At 48.2% G+C, this 27,746-nt stretch overlaps 1 protein-coding gene across 4 annotated transcripts; it reads left to right on the plus strand.

Moving 5' to 3' along the window:
- Positions 1 to 231: 231 nt before the first annotated feature.
- Positions 232 to 27,605, plus strand: ANKDD1A (ankyrin repeat and death domain containing 1A). 4 transcript variants are annotated; one of them, XM_083412095.1, is made up of 16 exons: positions 232 to 525; positions 5,481 to 5,511; positions 10,000 to 10,103; positions 11,832 to 11,930; positions 13,040 to 13,138; positions 15,246 to 15,350; positions 15,564 to 15,662; positions 15,842 to 15,940; positions 17,699 to 17,797; positions 17,966 to 18,064; positions 19,990 to 20,088; positions 20,232 to 20,330; positions 21,673 to 21,768; positions 22,955 to 23,156; positions 24,518 to 24,649; positions 25,103 to 27,605. In XM_083412095.1, the coding sequence occupies exons 1-16, from the start codon at positions 523 to 525 to the stop codon at positions 25,162 to 25,164; spliced, it is 1,527 nt and encodes a 508-aa protein (XP_083268221.1). In that variant the 5' UTR covers positions 232 to 522; the 3' UTR covers positions 25,165 to 27,605. The 4 variants fall into 4 exon arrangements, with proteins under 4 accessions (XP_083268221.1, XP_083268220.1, XP_083268223.1 ...); XM_083412094.1 differs by lacking the exons at positions 232 to 525; positions 5,481 to 5,511 and adding an exon at positions 7,938 to 8,101; XM_083412097.1 differs by lacking the exons at positions 232 to 525; positions 5,481 to 5,511 and having other exon boundaries at positions 11,836 to 11,930; positions 12,999 to 13,138.
- Positions 27,606 to 27,746: the final 141 nt, after the last annotated feature.

Genomic DNA, 27,746 nt, shown 5'->3' on the forward strand with positions numbered 1-27,746 from the left:
CTCTTCATGCATCCCCTTTGCTCAATATTTAGACACACACGTGCCAATTCCTCTCTCTCCAGAGGCTGGGCCCAGCCTGCACCCATCTAGACACCGACGTGGAGTGGGAGACAGGGCGCACGTGTGAATGCAGCTTCGCCCATGACAAGTCCAAGGGGAGCTGGGCTCCCTTTCTGTGCAATGGCTCATAGGCTATTTTAAGCACATTTCCCACAAGCCCCGCTAGGAGGAGAAGAAGGGAAAAAGCAGCAGCAGCAGGAGCCGGAGCAGAAGAAGGAGATGCCGCCACGGATGGAGTAATTTGACACCATCTTATCCGCCGCAGCCTGCACAGCTGGGCCGCGGGGCGGAGAGCGCGCCCTATGCCCAGGGCTTAAGGGATGCGCGTTCAAATCCTGGCGCCTGCTGCTGCTGCTGCTGCTGCGTTCAGCCAAAGGAGAGGCAGGCAGGCTTCTCCTGCCTCCGAAAGCGGAGGCCGGGCTACAGCGGGGATGCTCTGGCCGTGAGGAGCTTGCAGGGGCCATGGAGGATGAAATATTCTCAGAGTCGCAAAGTGATTTCATGCTCTTTATTCAGCTCATAGTGGTGAGGAGGAATGAATGAATGTCCCCTCAAGGTATCTGCTTATATACATTATTTACACAATGGGCTGCACATGATTGGCTAATTCTGGAATTCTACTGTAAGCCAATCAGGTTGTGGATTCACTTATATCTGGAGCATGATTGGGTGGTTCCTGCCAACCAATCAGACTGCTGCATTGTTCTAGGACCAATCAGACTGATGCATTCTGAATCCTATTGTTCTAGGACCAATCAGACTGCTGTGATTTGGATCCTATTGTTCTAGGACCAATCAGACCGCTGCAGTTTCGATCCTATTCAACTCAGTACATAACACCCCTCCCCTCTAAGTTCCAGTCCTGCCCGGGAGGTCACATTCATAGTCCTCGAGGTACGCCGGCGGCCTACGTGTGCGTTGCGGCCTGTGGTGTTCCCTGGTCCGGGGTTCAGGTTCTGGCTCGTGTTCCAAGGATGCTGGTTGTGATGGGCCTGTTTGGTCTGGCGCAACCGGCTCGCTCAGTCGTGGTTCTGGTTCCGGTGTCCTTTCGGCCTCGCGGGTCCTCTCTGTATTTACTGATTCTGCCTCTCCTGCTGGCCCCTCCTGCTCTATGGGCCTCACTGCCGCTCTGTTCCCTTGGGACTCCTCTGACCTTTCCTCCTCCTGGTTTTCTCCTGGGAATCGTCGCCGTATCTGGTCGCAGTGGCGGCGCCAGCATTGCCCCCCATCCGTTAGCACCTCGTATGACACGGGGCCAGTGACCCTGGTGACTGTGGCAGGTACCCATGCTGGGCCTGCCCCAAAATTCTTTGCGTACACTGGGTCCTGGGCCTCGAAGGTCCGGGGGTTCCTGCCTTCCCCCACCACTACCTCATCCTGAGCTCTATCGGGGTGAAGGCGGTCCAATCTGATTGCAAGGCGCCGACCCATTAGTAGTTCAGCGGGGCTCCGGCCAGTCGTTGAGCTGGGGGTGCTGTGCTGTGCTAGGAGGAATGTGGCAAGGCGGTACTCCCAATCCCCTTGCGTCATGCGGCGAAGGGTGTCCTTGGTGGTCCGCACCATGCGTTCTGCTTGGCCATTGGTGGCAGGGTGGAATGGCGCCGAACGGATGTGGCGGATGGCGTTCTGCGCTGTGAAGGTTTGGAATTCTCCTGACGTGAATGCAGTCCCGTTGTCTGAGACGAGAGTGTCAGGGAGCCCGTGGGTTGCAAACAGCCTGCGTAGTATCCGGATGGCTGCGGATGTAGAAGTAGACGGTACCAGTGCAACTTCCAGCCATTTGGTGTAGGAGTCCACCACTATGAAGAATGTTTTCCCTTGAAAGGGGCCAGCAAAGTCCACATGCAGGCGTGACCATGGTGCTCGGGAGGACTCCCAGGACTGGACTGGGGCCCTTGGGGGATCTGGGCGGGATTCTTGGCAGGCCTGGCAGTGTTTGACCCAGGCCTCTATCTCTCCATCGATCCCCGGCCACCACACATAACTCCTGGCCAGGGCCTTCATTCTTACTACCCCTGGGTGTGTCTCGTGTAGGGCTGTGAGGACCCTTTTGCGGAGGGGCTGGGGAACAACGACCCTGCTTCCCCATAACAGGCACCCCTTGTGGGCCGACAGTTCATGTTTGCGGGTTGTGTAGCCAGCGAATTCTGGCCCAGGGCTGTTGCTGGGCCATCCCCTCCACACCCAGTCCAGGACCCGGGAGATGACCCTGTCTTTCTTGGAATGGTGTGCAACTTCTTGTGCCTGAATGGGGCGGTCGGGAAGCAGCTCCAGGCTCATAACCTCTTGTGCAGGTGCTGGGTCGGGGCCCGTTTCCGATAGTGGTAGCCTGCTGAGGGCGTCCGCATGGCCCATCGCCTTCCCAGGTCGGTGAATCAGTGCATACTGGTAGCTGGCAAGGAAAATTGACCACCTGAGGACGCGAGGAGACAGCACTTGGGGGGTCTGCTTTTCGGGGGCAAACAAGCCAAGCAACGGCTTGTGGTCAGTCACCACGGTGAAGGGCCGCCCGTACAAGAAATCATGGAATTTTTTTACTCCCTTCACAATTGCCAGCCCCTCCTTGTCTATTTGTGAGTAGTTCCGTTCGGTTGCGCTGAGTGTCTGGGAAAAGTATGCTACTGGTACCTCTCTTCCATCCGGGAGTTGGTGTCCCAGGACAGCGCCAATGCCATAGGGTGAGGCGTCGCATGCTAGCACCACCGGCAGCCTCTCGTCGAAGTGTGCCAAGACCGAGTTTGAGACAAGCAAGTCCTTGACTGCCTGGAATGCAGCCTCCTGGCGCTGGCCCCACACCCAAGGGGCCCGCTTGTCCAGAAGTCTGTGTAGGGGCTCTGCTACCGCCGCTTTGTGGGGAAGGAAGGAATGGTAAAAGTTCAATAGTCCCAAGAAGGCCTGAAGTTCAGTCTTGTTCTTGGGCGCTGGGGCATCACAAATGGCCCGTACCTTGTCCCCAGTCGGGTGGACCCCTTCTGCGTCCACCATAAATCCCAGAAAGTCCACCTGAGGCACTCCTAGTAGACATTTTTCCCGCTTCACCTTGAGACCCGCCGTCTGGAAACGGTGCAGAACGGTGCGGAGGCGGTCCTCAAACTCCTCTGGTGTGGGCCCGGCAATCAACACATCATCGAAGAAGGGGGTGACGCCAGGAATTCCTTTAAGGAGAGAGTCCATTAGGTTCTGGAATATGCCTGGTGCCACGCTGACGCCGAATTGCAGCCGCTTTACCCTGAACGCTCCTCTGTGCGTCACAATCGTCTGTGCCTCTGCTGTGGCCTCATCTACTGGTAGCTGTTGATATGCTTGGGCCAAGTCCAGCTTGCCAAAAATTTTCGACCCAGCCAGGGTGGCAAGGACATGGCTGACCACTGGCACTGGGTATGCATGGGCCGTGAGGGCCTTGTTTATGGTACATTTGTAGTCTGCGCAGATGCGGACCGAACCATTAGGCTTGACGGGTGTGACGATTGGGGTTTCCCAGGGGGCATTAGGCACCGGCTCCAGCACTCCTTGCTCCACGAGCCGGTCCAATTCCTCGTCTATACGGGGTTTCAGGGCGAACGGGACCCGGCGGGCCTTGAGCCTGACTGGTCGTACTGCGGGGTCAAGCTGTAGAGCAATGGGGGGGCCCGTATACTGTCCCAATTTCCCATCAAAAACCCCCGGAAATTCCTTGCATATGGCGTCCACGTCCACTTGTAAGCTCGTGTTGTTCACCCCGGTGACGGCTAGCCCCAGTGGTCCAAACCATGCCAATCCCAGTAAGCTAATGTAGGGGCCCTTGACCACAAGCAAGTCCAGTTGCCGCGTCCGCCCTCGGTATTGCACCCTGAAGGTCCCCACCCCCATTGTGGGGACCTTACGTTTCTGGAAGTCCCGGAGGGTGAATGGGGCCGGCCTGAGTTTGGGACCCCCAGTAGGACACAGTTTCCTTAAGGTCCTTGCCGAGATTATGGATAGATTTGAACCCGTGTCAAGCTCCATGCGGCATGGGGCCCCCTCTATCTGTACCTCTACATAAATTTTCTCTACGTTGGGGTGGGGCAACTGGTATACCTGGAAGTCCGTGAGCTCCGTTGAGTTGCCTTGGTGTGTTGGGCCCCGGGACCTGGGGCTCTTGGATTGGTCATCTGATGCCTGGCGTCGGGTGGGCCGAGCCCGACACACCCGGGCGATGTGTCCCGATTTTCTGCACTGCCTGCACTCTGCGTTGCGGAAACGGCAGGTCCTCCTCTCGTGACTTTCTCCACAGCTTGCGCAGTTCCCTCCTTCTCGTCGAGGCAGCTGTGGTATGTGGGCTGCTTGAGTGCGCTGCTGTACTCGGTGCACCTCCTCCCTGTTGGATCCTGAGTCGTCGGTGAGGTCTTCATGGTGGACCCTCGGTTGGGACGGCTGGCTCGGCCGTGCCTCTTGCGTCGACTTCTCAGCAGCTTCCGTTGCCAGGGCCTCCTCCAGAGCGACCTGGAACGTTAGGTTCTTCTTAGCGTAGAGGCGTCGTTGCAGCTTCTCATCCCTCAGGCCACCGACGAGGCGGTCACGAAGCATGTTCTCCAGCTCTGAGAAGTTGCAGAACCGGGCGGCTTGGCGGAGAGAGGTCACAAACCCAGTTATGGTTTCCCCAGGGGCTTGCCGCTTTGCGTAGAAGGCATTTCGACGAGCCACCACTGAGGGCTGTGGCGAAAAGTGCCCCTTCAGCTGTTCCATTATTGTTTTGTATGGAACTGTAGCGACGTCTTCAGGCGCAAGGAGAGCCCGGGCGATTTCAAACGTCTCCTCTCCGCAGACGCTGAAGAATATTGCCCTCTTCTTGGCGTCTTCTTCATCGGTGACCCCTTTGGCTTCTAGGAGGAAGGTGAAACGAGAGGCGTACGCTTCCCAGTCTCCAGATGCTGGGTTGAACGGCGAGAAGCTGCTGTTGGTTGCCATTCTGAGTTCCTTGTGTCCCGGAGCTGAAGCCTAGATACACGGTGCGAGGCAGCGGTGCGGCAGGTGGCGGTGCTGCGGTGCGGTGTGTGGCAGTCAGCTCAGCGGGATCCCATCCTCGTCGCCAGTGAAATATTCTCAGAGTCGCAAAGTGATTTCATGCTCTTTATTCAGCTCATAGTGGTGAGGAGGAATGAATGAATGTCCCCTCAAGGTATCTGCTTATATACATTATTTACACAATGGGCTGCACATGATTGGCTAATTCTGGAATTCTACTGTAAGCCAATCAGGTTGTGGATTCACTTATATCTGGAGCATGATTGGGTGGTTCCTGCCAACCAATCAGACTGCTGCATTGTTCTAGGACCAATCAGACTGATGCATTCTGAATCCTATTGTTCTAGGACCAATCAGACTGCTGTGATTTGGATCCTATTGTTCTAGGACCAATCAGACCGCTGCAGTTTCGATCCTATTCAACTCAGTACATAACAGAGGACGACTTGGCTTCCGAGGATGACACCCGTAAGTGAAAGGGGTGCGGGCTGTGGAGGGGGGAGAGACGAAGCGGGGTGGGGATGGGGGGGGTCCGAGGCAAAAGTGGAGGAAGAACCGAGGGCTCCTCTTGGACTTCCCACCGACTTCCTCGCGCGTGGGGCGTCGCTCTGTATAATGTGGCCGGTGCTGGCAGAGCCAGTGCGGTCGGAGGTTTAAGTTCCCGCCCCGAGGAGCGCGCAATCGGGGTTGCAATCGGAAGGGAGAGAGGCGAAGTGAAAGGGGTTAGGGTTGGGAATGGGGGGGGGGAGTGACACTGGATAACTAGGGCTTCGAGGTGTGGGGGGAGGGAGGGAGGATTGTTCCGTCGGAAAGGGGGAGCGGGGAGCAGCAGGCTTCGGCGGGGAAGGAGAAGAGTTCTTCCCGGCCTCTGCTGAAAGCTTCCTCGGCGCGCTCCTCGGGGATGATCTAACCCAAATGGGCAGGAATTCGCCCGCTAGCCCGGTCCTCGAGCCCGTTGAGCCGGGGCGCTTGCATTCCAGCCATTTGTGCTTTCTCTCTAAGACTCCATATCTGAGAGTTGGGGCTTTTGTGGGGTGGTTCTTTGAGTGAGGATTTAGTCGCCTGCATTGGGGGCAGCCGATGCACGAAGTGGGCGCGCGCCTGCTGGTCCCCCTGGCGTACACGTGTAACTGCACCTTTTGAGTTTTGGAGCAGGAGCTCCAGGATCTGGAGCACGGTGCAGGTGGGGTGGGGAGAGTTGAAACCTTACACCCCGATGCCACCCACCCTCTTCCGCCCCAAGAGCTACACAGCTGCCCAGCGACGTGAACGGAAGCTTCCCTTCCAGAGTAAATCGCAAGTGTGCAGGGGGTTAATTTTCATCAGGACCACAGAGAGTTAAAAAAGCCCTATCTATCTGCATGCTGAGGTCCCAATCCTGATTAGACACCCATGGACGTGCACACACAGAGAGAAAATAGCTATTTCAATAACAAGCTGGTGTTGGACTACATTTCCCATCATCCCTGAACTTTGTCTTTGCTCTCAAGGAGTGATGTGAGCTGATGCCCAACAACATCTGAATGTTACTGCAGTGGCTACTCTGGCGGCCTGTTCAAAAAACAGTTGTGGGTGATTATTGCACAAGATACCCTGGTGTTGGTTAGCTAATTAATTGGGTGTCTGTGGCCGCTTCCATTTAAAAGCACTGTGATACCACTTTAAACAGCTATAAAGGTAAAGGGACCCCTGACCATTAGGTCTAGTCGTGCCTGACTCTGGGGTTGCGGTGCTCATCTCGCTTTATTGGCCAAGGAAGCTGGCGTACAGCTTCTGGGTCATGTGGCCAGCAGGACTAAGCCGCTTCTGGCGAACCAGAGCAGTGCACAGAAATGCCGTTTACCTTCCCGCCAGAATGGTACCTATTTATCTACTTGCACTTTGACGTGGTTTCGAACTACTAGGTTGGCAGGAGCAGGGACCAAGCAATGGGAGCTCACCCCATCGTGAGGCTTCGAACTGCTGACCTTCTGATCGGCAAGTCCTAGGCTCTGTGGTTAAACCCACAGCTATAGCTTCCCCCAAATATTTATGCGAGCTGTTGCTTCTTAAGGGTGCCAAGAGATGTTAGGAAACCTAACTATTTATTTATTTATATTTATGTACTTATATTATTATTATTATTTTATATATATATACACACACATACTATATATATATATATATATATATATATATACACACACACACACACACACACACATATATATATAGTATGTGTGTGTGTATATATATGATTTATGTTTATATTTATTCCATACAACTTATACAAAGTATAACATGGGTGTCAGACCTCTTTTAAAATTTGGAATATACTTTACTGGTTCCAAAAATTGGAATAAATATATATATATTTGTAAGACCAATAGTTTGGATCAAGACAATGGCCCATTTGGTCTAGCCTCCTGTTCTCACCGTGACTGACCAGGTGCTTCCATGTGAAGCCCAAAAGCAGGACTTGAGTGACAGCCGCGTCCCCATTAAGTATTAAGAGGTGCATCGTCTCTGACACTGGAGATAGCATATATCCATTGAAAGACCTGTAGAGTTAGAAAGGACCCCGAGAGATCAACAAGTCTAACCCTTCCCCCGCTTTTGATGCAGCAATCTCAGCACATGGTCTCCCATCCAATCTGAAACCATATTGGGACCCTGCTTAGCTTTGCAAATGTGCTAGCAGTTTCATTGCTGCACAAGTATGTATGTTTAGCTTTATTGTTATATGAATTTGTCTAGCCTCATTCTAAAGCCATCTAAGTTTATGTACAAGATCCACCCTTGATACATGACATCTGCAGCAGGTATAGTCTTTAACAACAGGAGAGCCCTGCTGGCTCAGGTCAATGGCCCATTGAGTCATAGAACAGTATCTGGCGCAACTCCTTTCAATACAGGAATCTCAGCTAAAGCATCTGTGACAGATGGCCAGTCCCCTATTCTGTTCTCACAGTGGCCTCACAGATGCCCCAATAGGAAGCCCACATGCAAGAACTGAGTGCAACAGAGGCCTCTCTGCTTGTGATTCCCAGCAACAGGAATACAGATGCATACTGTGCAAGTAAGAACACAGTGGTACCTCGGGTTACAGATGCTTCAACTTACAGACGCTTCAGGTTACAGACTCTGCTAACCCAGATATAGTTCCTCGGGTTAAGAACTTTGCTTCAGGATGAGAACAGAAATTGTGCTCTGGCGGCAGCGAGAGGCACCATTAGCTAAAGTGGTGCTTCAGGTTAAGAACAGTTTCAGGTTAAGAACGGACCTCCAGAACGAATTAAGTTCTTAACCCAAGGTACCACTGAATAGCCATTGTGGTGAGTAGCTATGGACTGCCTTATTCCCCAGGAATTTGTCCCCATTAACTTCTCAAACTTAATCCGTTCTGGAAGTCCGTTCCAAAACCAAGGTGCGCTTTCCCATGGAAAGTGATGCAAAATGGATTAGTCCGTTCCAGACTTTTAAAAACAATCCCTAAACATGAATTTTACTATCTAACGAGACCACTGATCCATAAAATGAAAGCAATAAACAATGTACTGCATTCACACAATCAATCAATCAATCAGTAACTGAACTGGGTTCCACACAGTCACAAAAACAAACAAAAAAAGAGCCACAAAAACACAAAATAAATAGCAAAAACAGACAGACCTCAGCGTAACACTCAAAATGGAAGTGTGGCCATCAAATAGGAAGCGTAGCACTGAAAACGGAGCACATTAAGGCATCTGAAAAAAGCTTACTTCCGGGTTTGCAGTGTTTGGGTTCCAAGTTGTTTGAGTACCAAGGCATCTGAGGACCAGGGTATCACTGTATATAATATGAAGAGTGGATTATCCAAAAGGTGTCCCGCTCATTATAATTCTTAATAAAGCACCAACCTATTTGTTTATCCCAAAAGAGAATCTTTATATAGTTTTATAGGTACGTCTTACCAAATTCCTTTCGTTAATAACTGCTTTAAATCTGCTTCTTCCTGAAGCATGACTGTGAATTTAACAATAGTTCTCCCTCTGCCACCCTTCCCCTCCCCCCATCTGCTTTTTACAGTTCCCTTCAGTTGACTTTATACTTGTCTCACGGCTGTTGAAAGCACAAGAAGTCAAGGGCATAAGGTTCTAGAAAACTGTGTGCTGTGTAAATCCACCCCTGCCCTGTCAGTGTGTGTGTGTGTGTCTGTCTGTGTGTGTGTGTATTATGAAAGCTGTGGTTTATACTACCTCTAGTTTATTATAACTTATAAGCACTAGTCATGCTGTGTAAATAAATATCTCTTTTTCACCTTGCTGATGGGCATTTCCTTCTAAAGCCCTCGGATCATACTTAGTTGTATTTTTATATATTCCTGTTCAAAGCTTGTATATTTCAATATTAAATGGCTTAGAGTCTTAAAAATAAATATATGTTTTTTGAGGGGTGCCTCAGCATCTGTAGATAGCGCTGAGAGGGACTCGCTGCCTCTGAACTAGTCGATGTTGATCATTCTGAGCTAGGTGGACCAATGATCTGGTTATGCCTGAGGCAACCCTCCTATGTTTCCTACATTCTGGCACTGTCTCCATTCCAATTTGGCTTTTATTGTGCTCAACCATCATATTAGGGTGAAAAACATTCTGCCCTGTGTTGCTGTCTGCTGCCCTGGAGGATGCCCGTTGGGTCTTTGTGCAAGTCCCTGATCTGACTTTGCTCTATCCAAGGAGGCTTTGCTGGAGGCAGGCAATTCTGCTTCCGATGGCTTCCTAGCATGGGCCCATAACAGAATGATCCACTGTCTGAGACTGACTGAGGTCCAAGCCAACTGTGGTGGACCATCTGTTCCATCTGTTCAGCAGGCACCTCCTTGCAGTCAACAATATGTACCCAACTCCCTCTAGGATTTAATTTCTGTGTTTTTCCATCTTACAACCTGCACTGTAACCATCATTAACACCACTGTGCCCTGTTTTTCTTCCCAAGTGCTTCTTTCAGAGAAAGAGTTTCACGATGCTGCAAAGCGGAACAACACAGCACGGATGAACGAGTTGATCAAGAGAGGGGTGGATGTCAAGGCCAAGAATAATGTAGGTGTTTACAGGGGTTGGCGTCCAGATAATGTTGCGGGCTCTTCCCCAGAAATCTGAATTGAGGTGATGAACCTGTGTCCCTCTGGATGTTGCTGAACTACATCTCCCATCATCCCTTGCCCTTGGCCATGCTCACTGACGCTATCCGGGAACATCTTGATGACACACAGGTTTGCCACGTCTTATCTAGACCCTTCACGGTTGGAACACAGGGACGTTTTGTGTTGCAGGAGAACAAAACCAAACCAAGTACAGTGGTACCTCAGGTTACAGACGCTTCAGGTTACAGACACCGCTAACCCAGAAATAGTACCTCGGGTTAAGAACTTTGCTTCAGGATGAGAACAGAAATTGTGTTCCGGTGGTGCAGCGGCAGTGGGAGGCTCTATTAGCTAAGAACAGGTTAAGAACAATTTCAGGTTAAGAATGGACCTCCAGAACGAATTAAGTTCTTAACCCGAGGTACCACTGTAGATCCCAGAACTCTGTTGTGAGACTTTCTCCAATCTCCTTGAACAGCGAAGCTGAAATGGGGTTGGGAGGGAAAGGGACACCTTTTCTGTCGCCAAACTCTCCCTCCAGTGTTCTATATGCAGTAAAGGTAAAGGGACCCCTGACCATTAGGTCCAGTCATGGCCGACTCTGGGGTTGCAGCGCTCATCTCGCTTTATTAGCCAAGGGAGCCGGCGTACAGCTTCTAGGTCATGCGGCCAGCATGACTAAGCCGCTTCTGGCGAACCAGAGCAGTGCACGGAAACGCCGTTTACCTTCCCGCTGGAGCGGTACCTATTTATCTACTTGCACTTTGATGTGCTTTCGAACTGCTAGGTTGGCAGGAGCAGGGAGCGAGCAACGGGAGCTCACCCCGTCGTGGGGATTCGAACCGCCGACCTTCTGATCGGCAAGTACTAGGCTCTGTGCTTTAACCCACAGCGGCACCTGCGTCCCACCCTCTATATGCTCTAAGCTAGCCCCAAAGCCAAATTAGCCCCAAATATATTTTTTAATTATCATACTGAGCATTTCTATCCCACTCTTCAGCCACAAAAGCTCCCAGAGCAGCTTGCGAGACTTGCAGTGCGAAAGAGGTGGCACAAAAGAAAAAGGCTTTAGGAGGGTGGAGGAAAAAAGGACACCCAGAAACTATGAGTGCTTCTGAGGCTGGATTTAGGTTTGATGAGGCCCTAAGCTACTGAAGGTAATGGGGCCCTTTATATATCCAGCTGTCCTTTGTCAACAACAAATTGTCGCTGTTTTTTGTGTTGAATATATGCTATATGGTAATTTATGGACCTTATAGGTCCATACACATCACAAAACACTATTGCTATATGTAGGTTTTATTTTATTTGTTTTTTAACTTATATTTTGGAAATGTACATCCAGTTGTTGCATTTTCTCTTTAAATTTTTAGGGCCCCCCCCCAAAGTGTGGGGCCCTAAGCTATAGCTTGTTTACCTTATACGTAATTCTGGCACTGGGTGCTTCTAGGTTTATTGAGTGTTCATCCTGATTTCTTTGCAGAGAAGTTAGGTGATGGAGCACATCCACACCACCTTGAGTTCCTTGGAAGAAAGATTGGATAGAATGTAAAATAAATGAATATTTAGTTGCAGAGGGAAGGCGTGGCTGGGGGGGGGGGCACTGACAGCAGTTTGCCCAGCACCCACCCTTTTCTTCTGCATCCTTTTCTTCCCCCTACTTAACCTTGTCCTTCCTTTCCAGATAGACAGGACCGCTCTCCACTGGGCTGCAGGAGCTGGTCACGAACAGGCCGTCCGTCTTCTCCTAGACCACGATGCCTCTGTGAATGACGAGGACAACGTAAGCTTGAGGAGGATCTCAGCTCTTGCATCTGTGCGAAATGCGGCTGGCCTCTTAAAACCCAGCTCCTTGGTTGCTTTGAATGAGAACCTCCTCCAAGAAGCTTGCTTGGTTTATTTGTTTAGAATGTTTAGCCACCAATACAGGTGGTAAAACACAGGGAAGTGAAAAATGAATGTGTCATAAAAAAATAATAAAGGTTCTTTTCAAAAGGCAGAGGTGAATGATGGAGGCTCAGGGATAGCCTTCCTGAAACTGGTGCCCTTCAAACTGTTTTGGGCAACAACTCCCAGTAGCACCAGTAGGGCAACTGGCTCTTCTGCATACAATGATGGTAGACGTTCACTGCCATAGACTTAACCAGTATTTTTAGAAGTGCCACATACAAAGTACAAGGCAGCGAGTCACAAATGCTAAAATGTGATGTGACATCACTTTGGCAGCAGTTTATTATAGGCATATGCTAAACCAGGATATATTTTTAGAAAAATACAACCAGGTCCTAGGGTCAATCCCCAGCATCTCCAGGTAAAGGTAAAGGGACCCCTGACCATTAGGTCCAGTCGCGGACAACTCTGGGGTTGCTGTGCTCATCTTGCTTTATTGGCTGAGGGAGCTGGTGTTCAGCTTCCGGATCATGTGGCCAGCATGACTAAGCCGCTTCTGGCGAACCAGAGCAGCTCACGGAAACACTGTTTACCTTCCTGCAGGAGTGGTACCTATTTATCTACTTGCACTTTGATGTGCTTTCGAACTGCTAGGTTGGCAGGAGCAGGGTGTAAGCAACGGGAGCTCACCCCGCTGTGGGGATTTGAACCGCCAACCTTCTGATCAGCAAGCCCTAGGCTCTGTGGTTTAACCCACAGCGCCACCCATATCCCATCTCCAGGTAGGACCAGGAAATAATCCGGGTCTGAAACCCTGCGAGCTACTGCCAGTCAGTGTAGACAATACTGAGTTAGATGGACTGAAAGGTCTGTCTCAGTGTAAGGCAGCTTCCTACATTCCTAGAACACACAACTTTCTCCTAGGCAAATTGAGCAAGGACTAACTGCCATTTTATTCCAGACCCAAGATGACCTTTCTTCTGTCTCTCTCTGGCTACCCAGTTTGGGATGAACGCCCTTCTCTTGTCCGCCTGGTTTGGCCACCTCCGTGTCCTTCAGATCCTTGTCACTGCTGGTGCCAAAATCAACTGCCAAAACAAGGTATGGCATCATTCCTTGGCTCCCTGGTATTAACAGCTTTGTATGACACAGAAAGAGATTCCTTTTGACTGCCTTTTGACTGCGTGTGTGGGTTGATTGGAGAGTCTATAAATTTTAAAAAGTTTGATATCTGAATAAGCAATTTAGGGTGTTTCCAGGCAGTCAGAGTGGTAGTCAACTCAGTCTTACTGAGGGTTGTTGTTTAGTCGTTTAGTCGTGTCCGACTCTTCGTGACCCCGTGGACCAGAGCACGCTAGGCACTCCTGTCTTCCACTGCCTCCCACAGTTTGATCAAACTCATGTTGGTGAACACTATCCAACCATCTATTCCTCTGTTGTCCCCTTCTCCTTGTGCCCTCCATCTTTCCCAAGATCAGGGTCTTTTCCAGGGAGTCTTCTCTTCTCATGAGGTGGCCTCATGAGTCTCAGCTTCAGGATCTGTCCTTCCAGTGAGCACTCAGGGCTGATTTCCTTAAGAATGGATAGGTTTGATCTTCTTGCAGTCCATGGGACTCTCAAGAGTCTCCTCCAGCACCATAATTCAAAAGCATCAATTCTGAGGGTAGACCCATGGAAATTAATGGACCTGCTCCAAGTAAAACTCAGTTGAATACTGCCCTCACTAATTTGCAGGCGGAATTCGTTTGAACACCAGCAAATTCAGGTTGCACCGTGACTGGCAAATTTAAAGGAAGATCCAAATGGTACAGTTAAAGCACATGATGTCTCTCAAAGAATCATGGGAACGGTAGTTTCACCCTGACAGAGCTATGGTTCCCAGCAACCTTAAGCAACAATTCCCATGATTCCTTGGGGGAAGTCACATGCTCTAAATGTGTGTTGAGTGTGCTTTAAATGTGTGGTGTAGATCTTCCCTTGGGATGTATACTTACAGTGGATTGGGGCTCTTGCATAGCAAACACGCTTCCCAAGAAAGCCTTGGACTGTCTGTGCTGAGGAAAGTAATGGTAAAATGCACTGGAAACTGGGGGATGAAAATTGCCTGGTGCATCATTTACTCCACAAGTTCCTCTCTCCTTCCTGCCCCCACTGCCTGCCAGCCTAATGCAGATGTTTGCAATGACCAGTCTTAAACCTGATGACCTTTATTGGATGCATGCAATTCCTTTGGCCTGAACCACTCAGAGATGCATGTCTCCCAAAGCATGCGGAAGTGGCTGCGAAAGTAGCCTCAGAGCAGCTGGGGGCTCTTAGTCAGGAGCACCCAGTCGTCCTGTGTGGGCAGGTGGTGTTTGCTCAGCGGGATAAGTTTGGAACTGTGTAAACCATATATAGCCAGAAGGGCAAGCCTGTATATTTTTATAATAAATAACTTAGGAGGAGTAAAGCATTAAATGATGGCTGTAAAAGATAAGCATGGAGGATATTTTTGGCACTCAACGAGGCTGTGGTGGTTGTAAAGTTCAGGGGAAAGTTCATGCAACTCCAAGGAGGAAGAGTTGACTGCTTTGTCCTCATCCGCCTCCATTCCTGGAATTCCCGTCTTCAATAAGTTCGTCATACTTCCTCTCTTAAAAATATATTGCTCAGGGATACTAGATCAGGAGTGAGAAACTCTTTGGAAGCCCAAGGGCTGCTTTTCTTTGTGGGCAAGCTTTGGGTGGTGGACCCACCCAGTGGTGGCTGGGGCCAGAGCAATAGAAGGAAATTGAATTTTATTATTTTGGTCACAGACCAGTTCTAGCCCACATACAATATCAAGGAAGTCATAAAACACAATAGGGATACATTGAATTTGCAATTAGGTTTAATTGGACTGACAGGAGCTATACAGTAGTACCTCGGATTACATACGCTTCAGGTTACATACGCTTCAGGTTACAGACTATGCTAACCCAGAAATAGTGCTTCAGGTTAAGAACTTTGCTTCAGGATGAGAACAGAAATCGTGCTCCGGCAGCACGGCAGCAGCGGGAGGCCCCATTAGCTAAAGTGGTGCTTCAGGTTAAGAATAGTTTCAGGTTAAGAAAGGACCTCCCGAACGAATTAAGTACTTAACCTGAGGTACCACTGTAGTTCAAAACAGTTGGTGTGTTAGGCCCACATCTCAGGAACTGAATCCTTTTCCCTTTTTCCTCCCTCCCAGAATGGTCGCAACTTGTTGCATTGCGCAGCCCAAAGAGGTCATATCAGGGTCATTGAGTTCATCATGGAAGACCTCGAGGATGTGCAGCTGGATAAGAAAGACAAGGTGGGAATTTTTCGGAACAGTCTAAGGCACTGGCTTTTTTTTGTAAATAGTTCTTGTTTTTCAAATATGCAAATAGTTATTAGGTGGTGACTGGCTCAAAGTCACTCTGTGAGCTTCATAGCCAAGTGTGGATTAGAACCCTGGTCTCCCAGGTCCTAGTCTAACACCATAACCACTATACCACAATGACTCTCATCCTTTCTCTCCTTAAAGATGGACAGGACGGCATTTCATCTGGCTGCTGAGAACGGGCAACTGGAGGTGGTGGACTTCCTGATTCGCTTAGGTTGTGCCTGTAGAATCAAAGACAAGGTATGGAAAGGAACAGGAATCAGCACCCCGTTCAGTCCAGTTGCTGTTGTCTGTGGGTCTTCCTCACCCTTTGGGGCTTTGCTTATTTCCCTCTCCATCTAGACTGGCCCTTAAATTATTGGTACTTTGAGAGGCTATCACCCACACATATTTCTATTGGATGTCACCTTGATTTGCAGGATAAGAACACAGCGCTTCATCTAGCTGCCAAGAATGGCCATGCAGAGGTGCTGCAGAAGCTTATAGATGTAGGAATGAACCTTGATGAGAAGAATACGGTGAGTAGAAGACCTTTGTTAGTTTATTACGTTTATCTCCTCCTTTTCCTTCAAGGTGCTCAAGGTGATGTACATGAGGCAGGAGTTGATGATGCAGGTGAGCTGCGCACAGGTGAGCTGAAAGCGAGCTGCCGGCCAGCCCGGTGGAGCCTCCTTTTATTGAGACAAATATGCAAACCAGGCAGATACATTTTGGGCTGTGACCTTTACACATCTTCCAGTCCCGAGATAGTGGGGTGGTACAAAGTTATATTGGCACCTGTTTCCACCGCGTCATTTTCCCCTTGCACAGTGTATGACGATGGAGACAAAAGGTCTCGGAGACAAAGGTTACAGACAAGGCACTGCAGACTACTGAGACCGCAAAAGAGGCAACAATGTTCAGACAGCCGTGGCTTTGTCTGTGAGGGGTGTGTGTGCTCCCTTCGGACCCCACTCCCCACTCCACGATCATCCCTACAGCACTCAAGGTACATAGTTGTCCTCCCCATTTCACCCTCACAACAACCCTGTGAGGTAGGTTAGGCTGGGAGATAGTGACTGGCCTAAGGCCACCCATTGGTCGTTGTCCCTGAGTGGGCTATTGAACTAGGTGTGCTCAGAGTAGATAGACCAACTGAAATACAACACACAAATTCCTGTGATTTCAGTGGATCCAACTAACATGGGTACCACTGATGGCTTTGCGGGTCCTCATCTGACACTCTAACCACCCTTTGAGGAACATAGTTCACTCAGTAGGAAGAATACACCATGAAGATGCCATACCCGTCAACTGTCCTGATTTAAGCAAGGCATCCTGAAATTACAGAAGCCACTCCAGCTTCTGATTGGATCATGAGATGTCTGGTTTTGGCTTTCGAAAGTGTGTGGCCCCGAAAGATGTGCATTGGGGGGGAGGGCGTGCTCTCGCGAGATTCACCTGGCTCCAGTGAAAGTGCAGCCCTGAAAGATGCACAGAGCAGCTGCCCCAGGTGCTCCTCTTGCCCATGAGCACCACAGCTCAGGTATGCCACTCTGGCAGGGAGCAGCCAACTACAGGAGCAGAACCGTCAGCAGCAGCATGTGGACCCCAACAGAGGAGGAAAAATATGGTATGGGTAGGTGCCAAGGCTCTTTTCCTTCTGCCTCTGCTCCTGCCATGTGTGCTGTGATGGTCAGTGGGGAGGGGAGTTGGGAAGTTGCTCACTTGCTCGCTCTCAGCCCTGAAAAACTCACGTTTGGGGGAGGCCGTGCTCTCTCTCGCAAGTCACATGATTCACGTGGGTGCACGGCCCTGAAAGACAAATGTCAGGGTTTTCCTCTGCGGGGTGTTGGAGGGTATAAGATGCATGAAGGTATTTGTGGAAGTGGGGAGGACAGCGGAGAAGGAGAAGGTTGAGTTCAGTCATTGAGTGGCACCAGTTTCTGGAGGAAATATATTGCCCCCTCTTGGCCCAGCTCAAAAAGCTGAATGGCAAGATCGCTAAGGAGAGTACTCTTTTTGGTACCTGCTAAAAACATTTTTGTTTTTAGACATGCAGAATGTAGATGTGTCTCAATCTGGTTTTTAGCTTATTGTTGGTTTTAATTATTTTTGAAAGTTTAAAATAGTTGTTTTTAACTATTTTTTTAACTGATCATTTCATTGTTTAATTATTTTTGTAAACCACTTTGTGGTTTGGTTTTGTTTTGCGCTATCAAATGGTATGTACATTTTATGAAATAATAAATAATTAGAAGTGCAATCAGGGTTCTCCTCTTCTTCTCCCTTCCCAGGAAGGGTTGAGTGCCCTGCACTTGGCTGCTGAAAATGGTCATCATGGCTGCATGAAGCTGCTCCTGGAAGCCGGCTGTGATGTCAACATCCAAACTCAGGTCAGTGGCTCTCACTGGAAGGTGATACCCATCTCAGCTCCCCTGAAGGATGCTGAGGATTATTGAGGGCAGGTGATAAACAATAAAATAATTGGGATTGAGTTAAGGCAAACTTGGGCCACATGGACAATCTCTTGTATTGTCTGAATAGTGTTTTCTTTCTCTCAGAAAAAGATGACCTGCCTTCATTATGCTGCACAAAATGGCTATGAGATCATGGCCAGGATCCTTATTGATGCAGGAATTCACACAGATGCACTGAATTACGTAAGTAGCTCATTTGGTCGGGTACCACCTACAGCATCTTTGTGCCTCTGAGCAAAGAAAGGAGGAATGAGAGTCCATTGGGTCTGTGGAGTCCATCATTGGACTCTCTTTGTAGGAGTGGTGCTGTAAGTTAAGAAGGCTAAGAAGCTCAGCAGGCAAGCCATTGTTGTCTAGGATAGCTTTTGCCAACTGGCTCCCTCCAAATGTTGTTGGACTACAACTCCCAGAAACCTTCAGTCAGCAACAGTGAAAGCTGGTTTAGGACACCCTTCCCCAGCTTGCTGCCCCCTCCAGATGTTTTTGATCAGCCCCAGTCAACATGCCAGCTGGTGGCTGCTGGGAGTTGTAGTCCAAAGCATTTGGAGTGCACCAGATTGGGGAAGGTTGATCTGGTCCAAATCACGTATGTGATATTCCACCCCACAAGAACTTCTTGGCCTTTGCACCACCAGAGGGCTCTTAATACGTAAGAACATAATAAGAACCTGGCAGCTGGATCCTGATGCCCCTGTAGTCCAGCTTCTTGTTCTCCCCATGGTCAACAAGATACTTCTGGGAGGCTCACAAGCAGAACAAATGCTCTTCCCACTTACAACTTCCAGCTACTGGGAACAAGGCATCCTTCCTCCAACAGTGGAGGATGTAAAGTGCACCTGTTTAGCAGAAGCTAAGCTTATCTCAGGTCTGGTCAAGTGGCTGGATGGGAGACCCAATATTCACCACATTTTTATGGCAGAAGAAACGGGGGGATATTAATGTGCTGTGCTATATCACCTGGCTCTTACTGAATCGGGACGACTTATAGCTCCATGTTTGGCTTTACATGCAAAAGGTCCGAGGGTCAAAAAGGCAGTTGGAAAAATATATACTAATAAAGCTGTACTCGACAGATGAAAGTATATGACGTTTGACATGACTGAGAATCGTGGACCCAGGGACAGAGAATTATAAAGCATCAAAATCGAGATGTGGAAAATATGGAAACAATGAGGAGAGGCAGGACTGAGATGTGGAGATATGCTTCAGAGATCCAGACTGTGGGGAGCTCCAAAAAATTAATAATTATAATTTGGACTATAATTTGGGTTTTTTTATTTTAATTGGAGTATTATGATTGGATATATTAATTGGATGTTTTTCATTGGAAAATCAATAAAAATGATTAAAAAAAACAAAAGGTCTGAGGGTCAGTTCCTGACATTTCCAGTGAACTGTAGCTCAGCTGCCTTGCATGCAGGTCCCTGGTTCAATCCCCAGCATCTCCAAGCAGCTCTGAAACTCTGGAGAGCTGCTGCCCATCAACGTGGAGAATGCCGAGCTAGATGGAACAATTGTCTGACTCGGTATAAGGCAGCTTTGTTATGTTCCTAAGAGGTAGGAAGGCATCCTCTTGAGAACTTGGAAATGCTGCTGCCAGAAGGAGACACAGAAGTAAGAAAGAAGGACAAATACTGTGTCTCCATATAAGGCAGCTTCATATCATGCTGCTTTCCATTGCTACAGTTTCTGAGGGAATAGTTATGTCAGTCAGTTGCAGCAAAAACAAGATGTTAAAGCAAGGTTTCCCAAACTTGACTCTCCAGCTGTTTTTGGACTACAGTTCCCATCACCCCTGGCCACTGGTCCTGCTAGCTAGGGATAATGGGAGTTGTAGTCCAAAATCAGCAGGAGACCCAAGTTTGGGAAACCCTGTGTTAAAGGGTTATTGATGGCCTCTCTGCCTTCAGGCTTTTAGCCCTAAAACCTGTTTCCAGTGTCAGAGCAGAATGGGTGCCTTTGCACACCTGCAGAGTTCTGTTCCTGTTCCATTGAATAATCCTGTCATGTTAAGAGGCAGACCTTCTAGCTCAGAGGATGTACCTTAGAAGGCAGGCTTCCCCCCACTTCAACTGTGCACAAAACTATCAGTGTGCTTCATTTTACAGCAAAATGCATCAGCTATGCACATTGCGGTGCTACAGAATCACCCAGCCATCGTTAAACTCCTAATTGATGCTGAATGTGACCTGGATATCCCTGATAATGTAAGACTTTTATTTTTAATAAATAAACTGTATGGTTTCATGCTATTGATACACGATCTACATGTCCCAAATGTTATCAGTGCTCCACCATAGAGTAATAGGCCCTCATTAATACTAGCTCCTTATTTTCTGTTTTTACCCAGAGGCAGCAGAGCCCACTGCATATTGCTGCAGAGCATGGGAGACAAGACATTGCTGAGATGATTCTTATCGCTGGGGTGAACTTAAAACTAACGGACAAGGTAATAATTCCATCGCAGACAAGTAGCACCTTCCCAGTCATGGTTGGAATAGAATGCAAGCAATCAGCATACAGATATTTGAACGGAAACATTAATACTATTTTGGACTTCAGAAGAAACTGAAGGCAGATGACACTCAAAAGAAGTTTTAATAAAGAAAAGAACCCATGTGATTCCCAGGAATTGGAATTCAGTGGTATGCCATGCTGATTTGTAGGCATTGATAGCCTTATGCTTGAGGTATCCACCTCACCTGTTTTTAAAGCCATCCATGTTGGCAGCCACCACTATGTCTTTGTGGTGGAGAATTCTGTAGTTTAGCTGAGTGCTGTGTTATTTGGATGGTTGGTATGTTTTCATTTGTTGTCTCTCCTGAATCTCCCACCGTGGTTTTTGCCAGAGTCTTGCAGAGGAGCCGCAAAGCAGAGCAACATTTTTTGCAATGTTGCAAAGGTAGAACTATCATGACCCGGCAATGGACCGAGCACATTAGGCATTTGTCATACGATTGTGCATGGGTGAATGAGCCCCAAACGACAGAACATTTCTCTCTCTCCTCCTTCCACTTGGATTCCTTTTTTCACTTGCTGCAGGGAGCTTATGAAATTTGCCTGGTCCTGTGTTCAAAATTTGGACAAAAACACATTTCCTGATGTAGAGTGGGTTTTCTGGATCCCTGTGTATGCCTGAAACGGGATGCTTTCCCCCCCCTTGATATGGTCTGTGTCTGTCTGTTTCCCTTGTATATCTCAGAGACACTGCGTAAGTGAAAAGTGCCTCACTTTGTGCCTTCTGTGCCCGTCCCTGGGCACAAAAAGGCACAAAACCCACTCTACATCCTTCCCTGAAGCAATTCCTTGCAGGTTGCTATACACACACACACACACACACACACACATATACATACACACATACACGTACGATATGTTAAATTTCTGGAGAAATATTACAAAATCATATTATGCATCTTTCATCAGTGGAAAATGACAGAAGTCAAACCACTTGGAGCTTTCTTCCTTACAATCAAGTGGCATATAATTTTATGAGCTGAATACTGTTTGTTCATTTAAAAAAGTGATAAATGCATTAATGCTGTTGTGCGATTTTTGCTGTGAGATTTGGAAAGCCTATCCAGACACATAGTTGGCTGATGTGTTTTCAACTTGTCTCATTTTAATGATCTTTTACATGTTTTTAATTACTTGTTTTTAAGCTGTTTATCGATAATCATAATATTGATTGTAAAGCACTTAGTGGTTTTATTACCATCAAGCTGTGTATAAGTTTTGCTAAAGAATAATAAAATAATCTTTCCTTCTCCTGCTCTTACCTTTGATTTCAGCAAGGTAAAACATCCCTAGATATTGCTGCCCGTGGCAACCACATCAACCTGGCTGACATGATCATCAAAGCAGATAGGTTTTACAAATGGGAAAAGGTAGGTGGGCATTATGGAATATCCAAACATTCATGTATACAGTGGTACCTCGAAAGTCGAACAAAATTCATTCCGGAAGTCCGTTCAACTTCCAAAACCTTCGGAAACCAAAGCGCGGCTCCTGATTGGCTGCAGGAAGCTCCTGCAACCAATTGGAAGTCGCAGAAGCCCTGTTGGAAGTTCGGGTTCCAATGAATATTTGCAAACCAGAACACTCACATCCAGATTTGCAGTGTTTGGGAGCCAAAATGTCCAAGTACCAAGGCGTTCGGGATCCAAGGTACGAGTGTGTGTGTGTGTGTGTGTGTGTGTGCGTATCTCTATCTCTATCTATGGGCTTGTGGGTATGGAATGTTCACAGATACTGCTGCTGAAGGGAAAGGTGTCAGCAACAGAATGTTGATAAGCAGTGCAGGTGCTGTGAATGAAAGTTGAGGTCAGTTTGGCTGGAGTAAAGATGACGAAGAAGAGTGTGCTCTTGGCAAGGGCGAAGCATGTGATGAGGTGGCCATGTGTCCTTGCTTTACAGAGGATGGTCCTCTTTTTGAAGATCTGTCAGAGGCAGCCTTATGTTTAAAGGTGTCTTCCATTTGAATGGCTGTTCGGTCCAAATGTGAAGATAAAGAACCCTAAGACAGGAGAAAAGGAAAAGGGGCCTTGAAGTTGCCCATCAATGGTTAGAAGCGCCAGGTAAAAGGTAAAGGTAAAGGACCCCTGGATGGTTAAGCCCAGTCAAAAGCGACTATGTGGTTGCGGCGGTCATCTCGCTTTCAGGCATAGGGAGCCAGCATTTATTCAAGACAGCTTTCCAGGTCATGTGGCCAGCAGGACTAAACCACTTCTGACACAATGGAACACTGTGAATGAAACCAGAACACACGGAAACACCGTATACCTTCCTGCCACAGCGGTGCCTATTTATCTACTTGCACTGGTGTGCTTTCGAACTGCTAGGTTGGCAGGAGCAGGGACTGAGCAACGGGAGCTCACCCTGTCACGGGGATTCGAACCGGTGGCTTTCTGATCAGCAAGCAAACTCAGCAGGCAGGCACCTCCTTCACTCTGTACCCCCCTTAGAGCCATTATAGATAGCTTGGAGAAAACATTTGTCAGTAGTAGAGGAAATTAAATTTGGGGGGGGGGGAATTCAAGTTAGTAGTGATCAGCTCTTGCCACTTTTTTGTAGGATAATCTGAACAGCGACTCCGACTCCTGGGTAGCCAAGCACTTAACCTTCAAGCAGGACCACCGGATGGAGACGCAGCACATCCGCTCCGTCATGTGGAGGCTTGCGACCAAATACCTCAAACCCAACGAGTGGAAGAAGCTGGCACATTACTGGAAATTCACCGAGGCTCATATCAGAGCCATTGAGCACCAGTGGGCAGGTAGGTCGGTTGCTTAGACTAAGCACCTTCCTGTGCACTTTTAGGAAGAGTGTTTCCCAGCTCCTACCTACCTGGAGATTGAACCAGGAACCTTCTGTGTGCAAAGCAGTTAACAGCCCATCCCCGATCACTCACACAGAAGGCATGTAGGAGGGTTTTCTGAGAGGCTCCCTGCTGCCTCTCTGCATGAGTCACTGCTGTGGACTAGCCAGCTGCCAATGGAGGGCTACAACTCAGGCAGAAAGCACAGAGAGTGGTGCTTTGAGGTCAGCTTAATCCCAGTGCCTGAGTGTGTAAACAGTAAAATTTTGCCCCTCACCAATCAAAATGTTTGGGGAACACTTTTAAAGACAGAATCAATAGCCTGATATTAGAAGCAAATTTGTGAAGTAAGGAGGAGGTGCTTGGAGGTTTGTGCCTTCTCAGACAACTGCTCTCCAGGATCTGCCTTTGCCAACCTTGGCCACATTTACACAATATATACTTAAAGCACTATGGTAACTTCAACAGTCATGGCTGCCCCAAAATAATCCTGGGAGCTGCCATTTGTTAAGAGAGCTGAGCGTTGTTAGGAGACCCTTAGTCCCCTCACCAAACTACACTTCCCAGAGTTCCCTGAGGTGATTGTTAAACCACTCTGGGAATTGTACCTCTGTGGTGGGAATAGGGGTCCTCACAACTCTCAGCACCCTTTGACACACTACACTTCCCAGGATCCTTTGGGGGAAGCCATGACTAAACAGTGCTATCATACTGCTTTAAATGTGTGGTGTAAATGAGGCCCTGTCCTCCAGCTGTTTTGGGTGATCATCTCTGCTGCTCCAGAGAAGCGGACACGGAGCAATGGATCCAAACTACAAGAAAGAAGATTCCACCTAAACATTAGGAAGAACTTCCTGACAGTAAGACCTGTTCGACAGTGGAATTTGCTGCCAAGGAGTGTGGTGGAGTCTCCTTCTTTGGAGGTCTTTAAGCAGAGGCTTGACAACCATATGTCAGGAGTGCTCTGATGGTGTTTCCTGCTTGGCAGGGGGTTGGACTTGATGGCCCTTGTGGTCTCTTCCAACTCTATGATTCTATGATTCTATGATCTCTCATCAGCCGCAGCCTGATAGCACTGTAATCCAAAACAGCTGGAGGACACGGAGATAGTGACAGCTGTGGTAGGTAGTATTCTCCCAAGGTGGTGAGCCATGTCCCAAATTGTAGGCATTTTTCCTATAACAAAGAATCTGGTTGTGACTGTTCCAAGACAAGTCCACAGCTGACCACTCTTCACACTTATGCCGTAAGATACTATGAAGCATTTAAGGGTCTTTGTATATGTGTGTGCACCTGCTATCCCCCATTCTTCTTTCTAGGCAGCAAAAGCTACAGAGAACATGGTCATAGGATGTTACTCATTTGGCTCCATAGCGTGATTATGGCAGGGGAAAACCCAGTCAAAGGACTGTATGAAGGCCTGGTGGGCATCGGAAGAAGAGACTTGGCAGGTAAGGGTCACCTGGTTTTGCAGGAAATTAGCTGGGCTATCCAACACATCTTTATCAGTGTCAGCTGAATTTTATCCTGTAAAAAGTAGGCATGCTTAAGCCTCGTTCCTTATTGTTCAGGAAATGTGTTGTACTTTTTAGTGTGTTGCACTAGGACGTGTGCGATCCGGGTTCAAATCCCGACTGGCAACCTTGGGCCAGTCTCTGCCTCTCGGCATAACTGACCTCATAGGGTTGTTGTGAGAATAAAATGGCGGTGGGGGGGATGGAGAACCATGTATGCCACCTTGAATTCCTTGGAGGAAGAGTATTGTTATGTATGCAAGAAATAAATAAAGGCTATCACTCAAAACCTCTCGGAAAGAATTCAGACTTCTTGTTCAAGCCTAGTTTAGCATAGATGGCTATCAAGAAATGAGAAGGACGTAAGATCTGCATTTTGTTTTCAAACAGAAAGCATCAGGAAACAGGCGAATGCAGACTCCACCTCACCAAGGAAGTGCACCGCGATGTGATACCAGTAAGAGCACAGAAAACCTCCTGTTTTTGCTGCTTCAGAAGTTTCACGCTGGAGCCACAGCAAGCAAAATGGACAATTCTGAACTGTTGGTCGGAAGGTATCCATAAACTCTCTTTCCAAGGGCTTCTTGCCATAGCAAATGGCAACCGTATCCACTATCCACTCAAGATCAGGTAACAATGCAACTTGGTACATCAACAGGCTCTGCTCACAGCAATGCATTCTTTATAGTAAAGAGAAGGCACGATTCTCAAAACATGGGAGAACAGGAAGTGAAATATACACCATATTTTCCAGATCTAAGACTATGGTTACAATCTCAAGTTCCGGGATGGCCCAGGACGTTTTGCTGCTTCAGGAAAACTCCCCACTGCCACTGCGCCTGCTGTGTCACCATGGCCATGCCACACCCAATCCCTCTCCGCAGCTGTACCCTGCCTGTGATAGAGGAGGTGGGTTTGTGGCAACCATGGAGGCAGAGACACACCCACGCAGGAGGCAGCAATGGTGAACAGCATGCTCTTCAATCTCAGTTAGGCCATCAGAGGCAACTGTCTTCATGGCTGGGCCAGCCCTGCTTGAGTAAACCTTGTTAAATCAATATAAATTCAGTTAAAGGTAAAGGGACCCCTGACCATTAGATCTAGTCGTGGCCAACTCTGGGGTTGCGGTGCTCATCTCGCTTTATTGGCCGAGGGAGCGGGCGTACAGCTTCCGGGTCATGTGGCCAGCATGACTAAGCCACTTCTGGTGAACCAGAGCAGCGCACGGAAACGCCATTTACCTTCCCGCTGGAGCGGTACCTATTTATCTATTTGCACTTTGACATGCTTTCGAACTGCTAGGTTGGTAGGAACAGGGACCGAGCAATGGGAGCTCACCCCGTTGCGGGGATTCGAACCGCCAACCTTCTAACTGGCAAGTCTTAGGCTCTGTGGTTTAACCCACAGCGCCACCCGCGGCCCATCAATATAAATTACTGTTCAGCAAAGAATGATGGCATCAAGTTCCACCATTGGAGACTGCACGGAGAGAGACGCCTAGAATTCTGCTCTTGTGCCAGTCTGGTGCTAGCGAGCCACGTTTATTTCTCAGTGTAAGCTGTTTACATTTCTCCCTTGAAGGCATAATTTTTTTATAAAAACAAGCATTTTATGAAGAAGCCCCACCCACCCTCGGACCTCTCTCTGTGGAAAACAGCCAAGCACACCATTGGGCCAGAGTTAAGTGTTTGTTAGTTCCACGGACTCCAAGAGATACAGTTAGATGCATGCTTACTTTGGGTTGGATTGTGGCCTAGGTTAGCTGATCTTTTTCCAGTCTGAGGACTATATTCCCTCCTGGACAACCTCCAGGGACCCTTTTGCCAGCAGCAGGCAGGGCCAGAAGTGAAAACCGGCTGGAGGCCCAAGTGTGACACTAGGGTTGCCCTATTTCAAAAAGTGAAAATCTAGACACAAAAGGTGCAAAGATTTTGTGTGTGTGTGGCAAAGTTATGAGCTATCCAGGGTTTCAACAGGGGTCTCTCCTCTCCTCCACCCTGGAGATTGAACCTGAGACCTTCTGCAGGCAAGACAGATGCTCTAGCAAGGGTCCTCCTACTGAAGAAAACACATCTTTTCCTTTAACTCTTATGGAGTATTTGTGTGTCTGAAAGCATGGTGCAGATAGATGCTGCACCTGCAAACAGATGCCCCAGCTGCATGCTTCTTAAGCACAAGGATGCCCTTTGAGTGTTACAGCAGAAGACAAATCCACCATTTATTTTATGTTCTTCATGAAGCAGATTTCATATGAACTTGGATGGAGCATGAGACTTCAGTGCCTAATAAACAGTGGGCAGCTACCTCATGCTTTTTGCACCATGTCCCCCCCCCCCAGAAGGAGTAGCTTGACTCAGTCCATGTGAAATATACTAGGGTCGACTTGATTTAGAATTGCATACTAAGAACCAAAGCCAATACTTTGGTAATCCATGCTTAACCTCTTATTTTTGTACACCTTAGAGCAGAGGTGGAACTTTGTAGACCCCCCAGAAGTTGATGGGCTCCAACTCCCATGTCCTTGACCCATTGGGCCATGGTGGCTGATAGGAGTTGAAGTCCAACAAAATCAGGAAGGCCACAGGTTCCCTAACTTTTGCCTTTGAGCTATGCATATGGAAAGAAAGCTGGATAGCCAAACGCTCCTCCTCAGCGTATCAACAGCTACAAGTTCACTGAAAGGAGGAACTATCAGCTTCAGATTCTATACAGTGATTCTATACAGGCAGGGCCAACCAAGGCCCGGGGTTCATTCCAGTCAGCACAGATAGGATGGTCACCTCTTTGTATTTACCAACAGTATACTTTTCTTAAACTTGTCATGAAGTTTTGTATTTTTAAAAAAGTGCAAGCATAACATCTGGTTTTCAAATAAACTTATTTTTTCCCTTAACCATTCCCCGCCCCCTCTTTTTTAAATTAAGCAGAATCATCGTATCTCATCAGATCCTGAGGTAACCACTAAATTGAGACGTTGGGCTATTTGAAGTGTATTTATGGTACAGATCAGACTTTGTGAAGCTGGTGCCCTCCA

Source organism: Podarcis tiliguerta, assembly GCF_965153285.1.
Source record: "Podarcis tiliguerta genome assembly, chromosome: 14".
Taxonomy (NCBI): domain Eukaryota; kingdom Metazoa; phylum Chordata; class Lepidosauria; order Squamata; family Lacertidae; genus Podarcis; species Podarcis tiliguerta.

Coding starts and splice junctions, on each gene's coding strand:
- ANKDD1A (XM_083412094.1), top strand. CDS start 8,026: ATGCAAGAACTGAGTGCAACAGAGGCCTCTCTGCTTGTGATTCCCAGC. Junction 8,102..9,999: donor TACAGATGCATACTGTGCAA/GTAAGAACACAG, acceptor TTTCTTCCCAAG/TGCTTCTTTCAGAGAAAGAG. Junction 10,104..11,831: donor ATGTCAAGGCCAAGAATAAT/GTAGGTGTTTAC, acceptor CTTCCTTTCCAG/ATAGACAGGACCGCTCTCCA.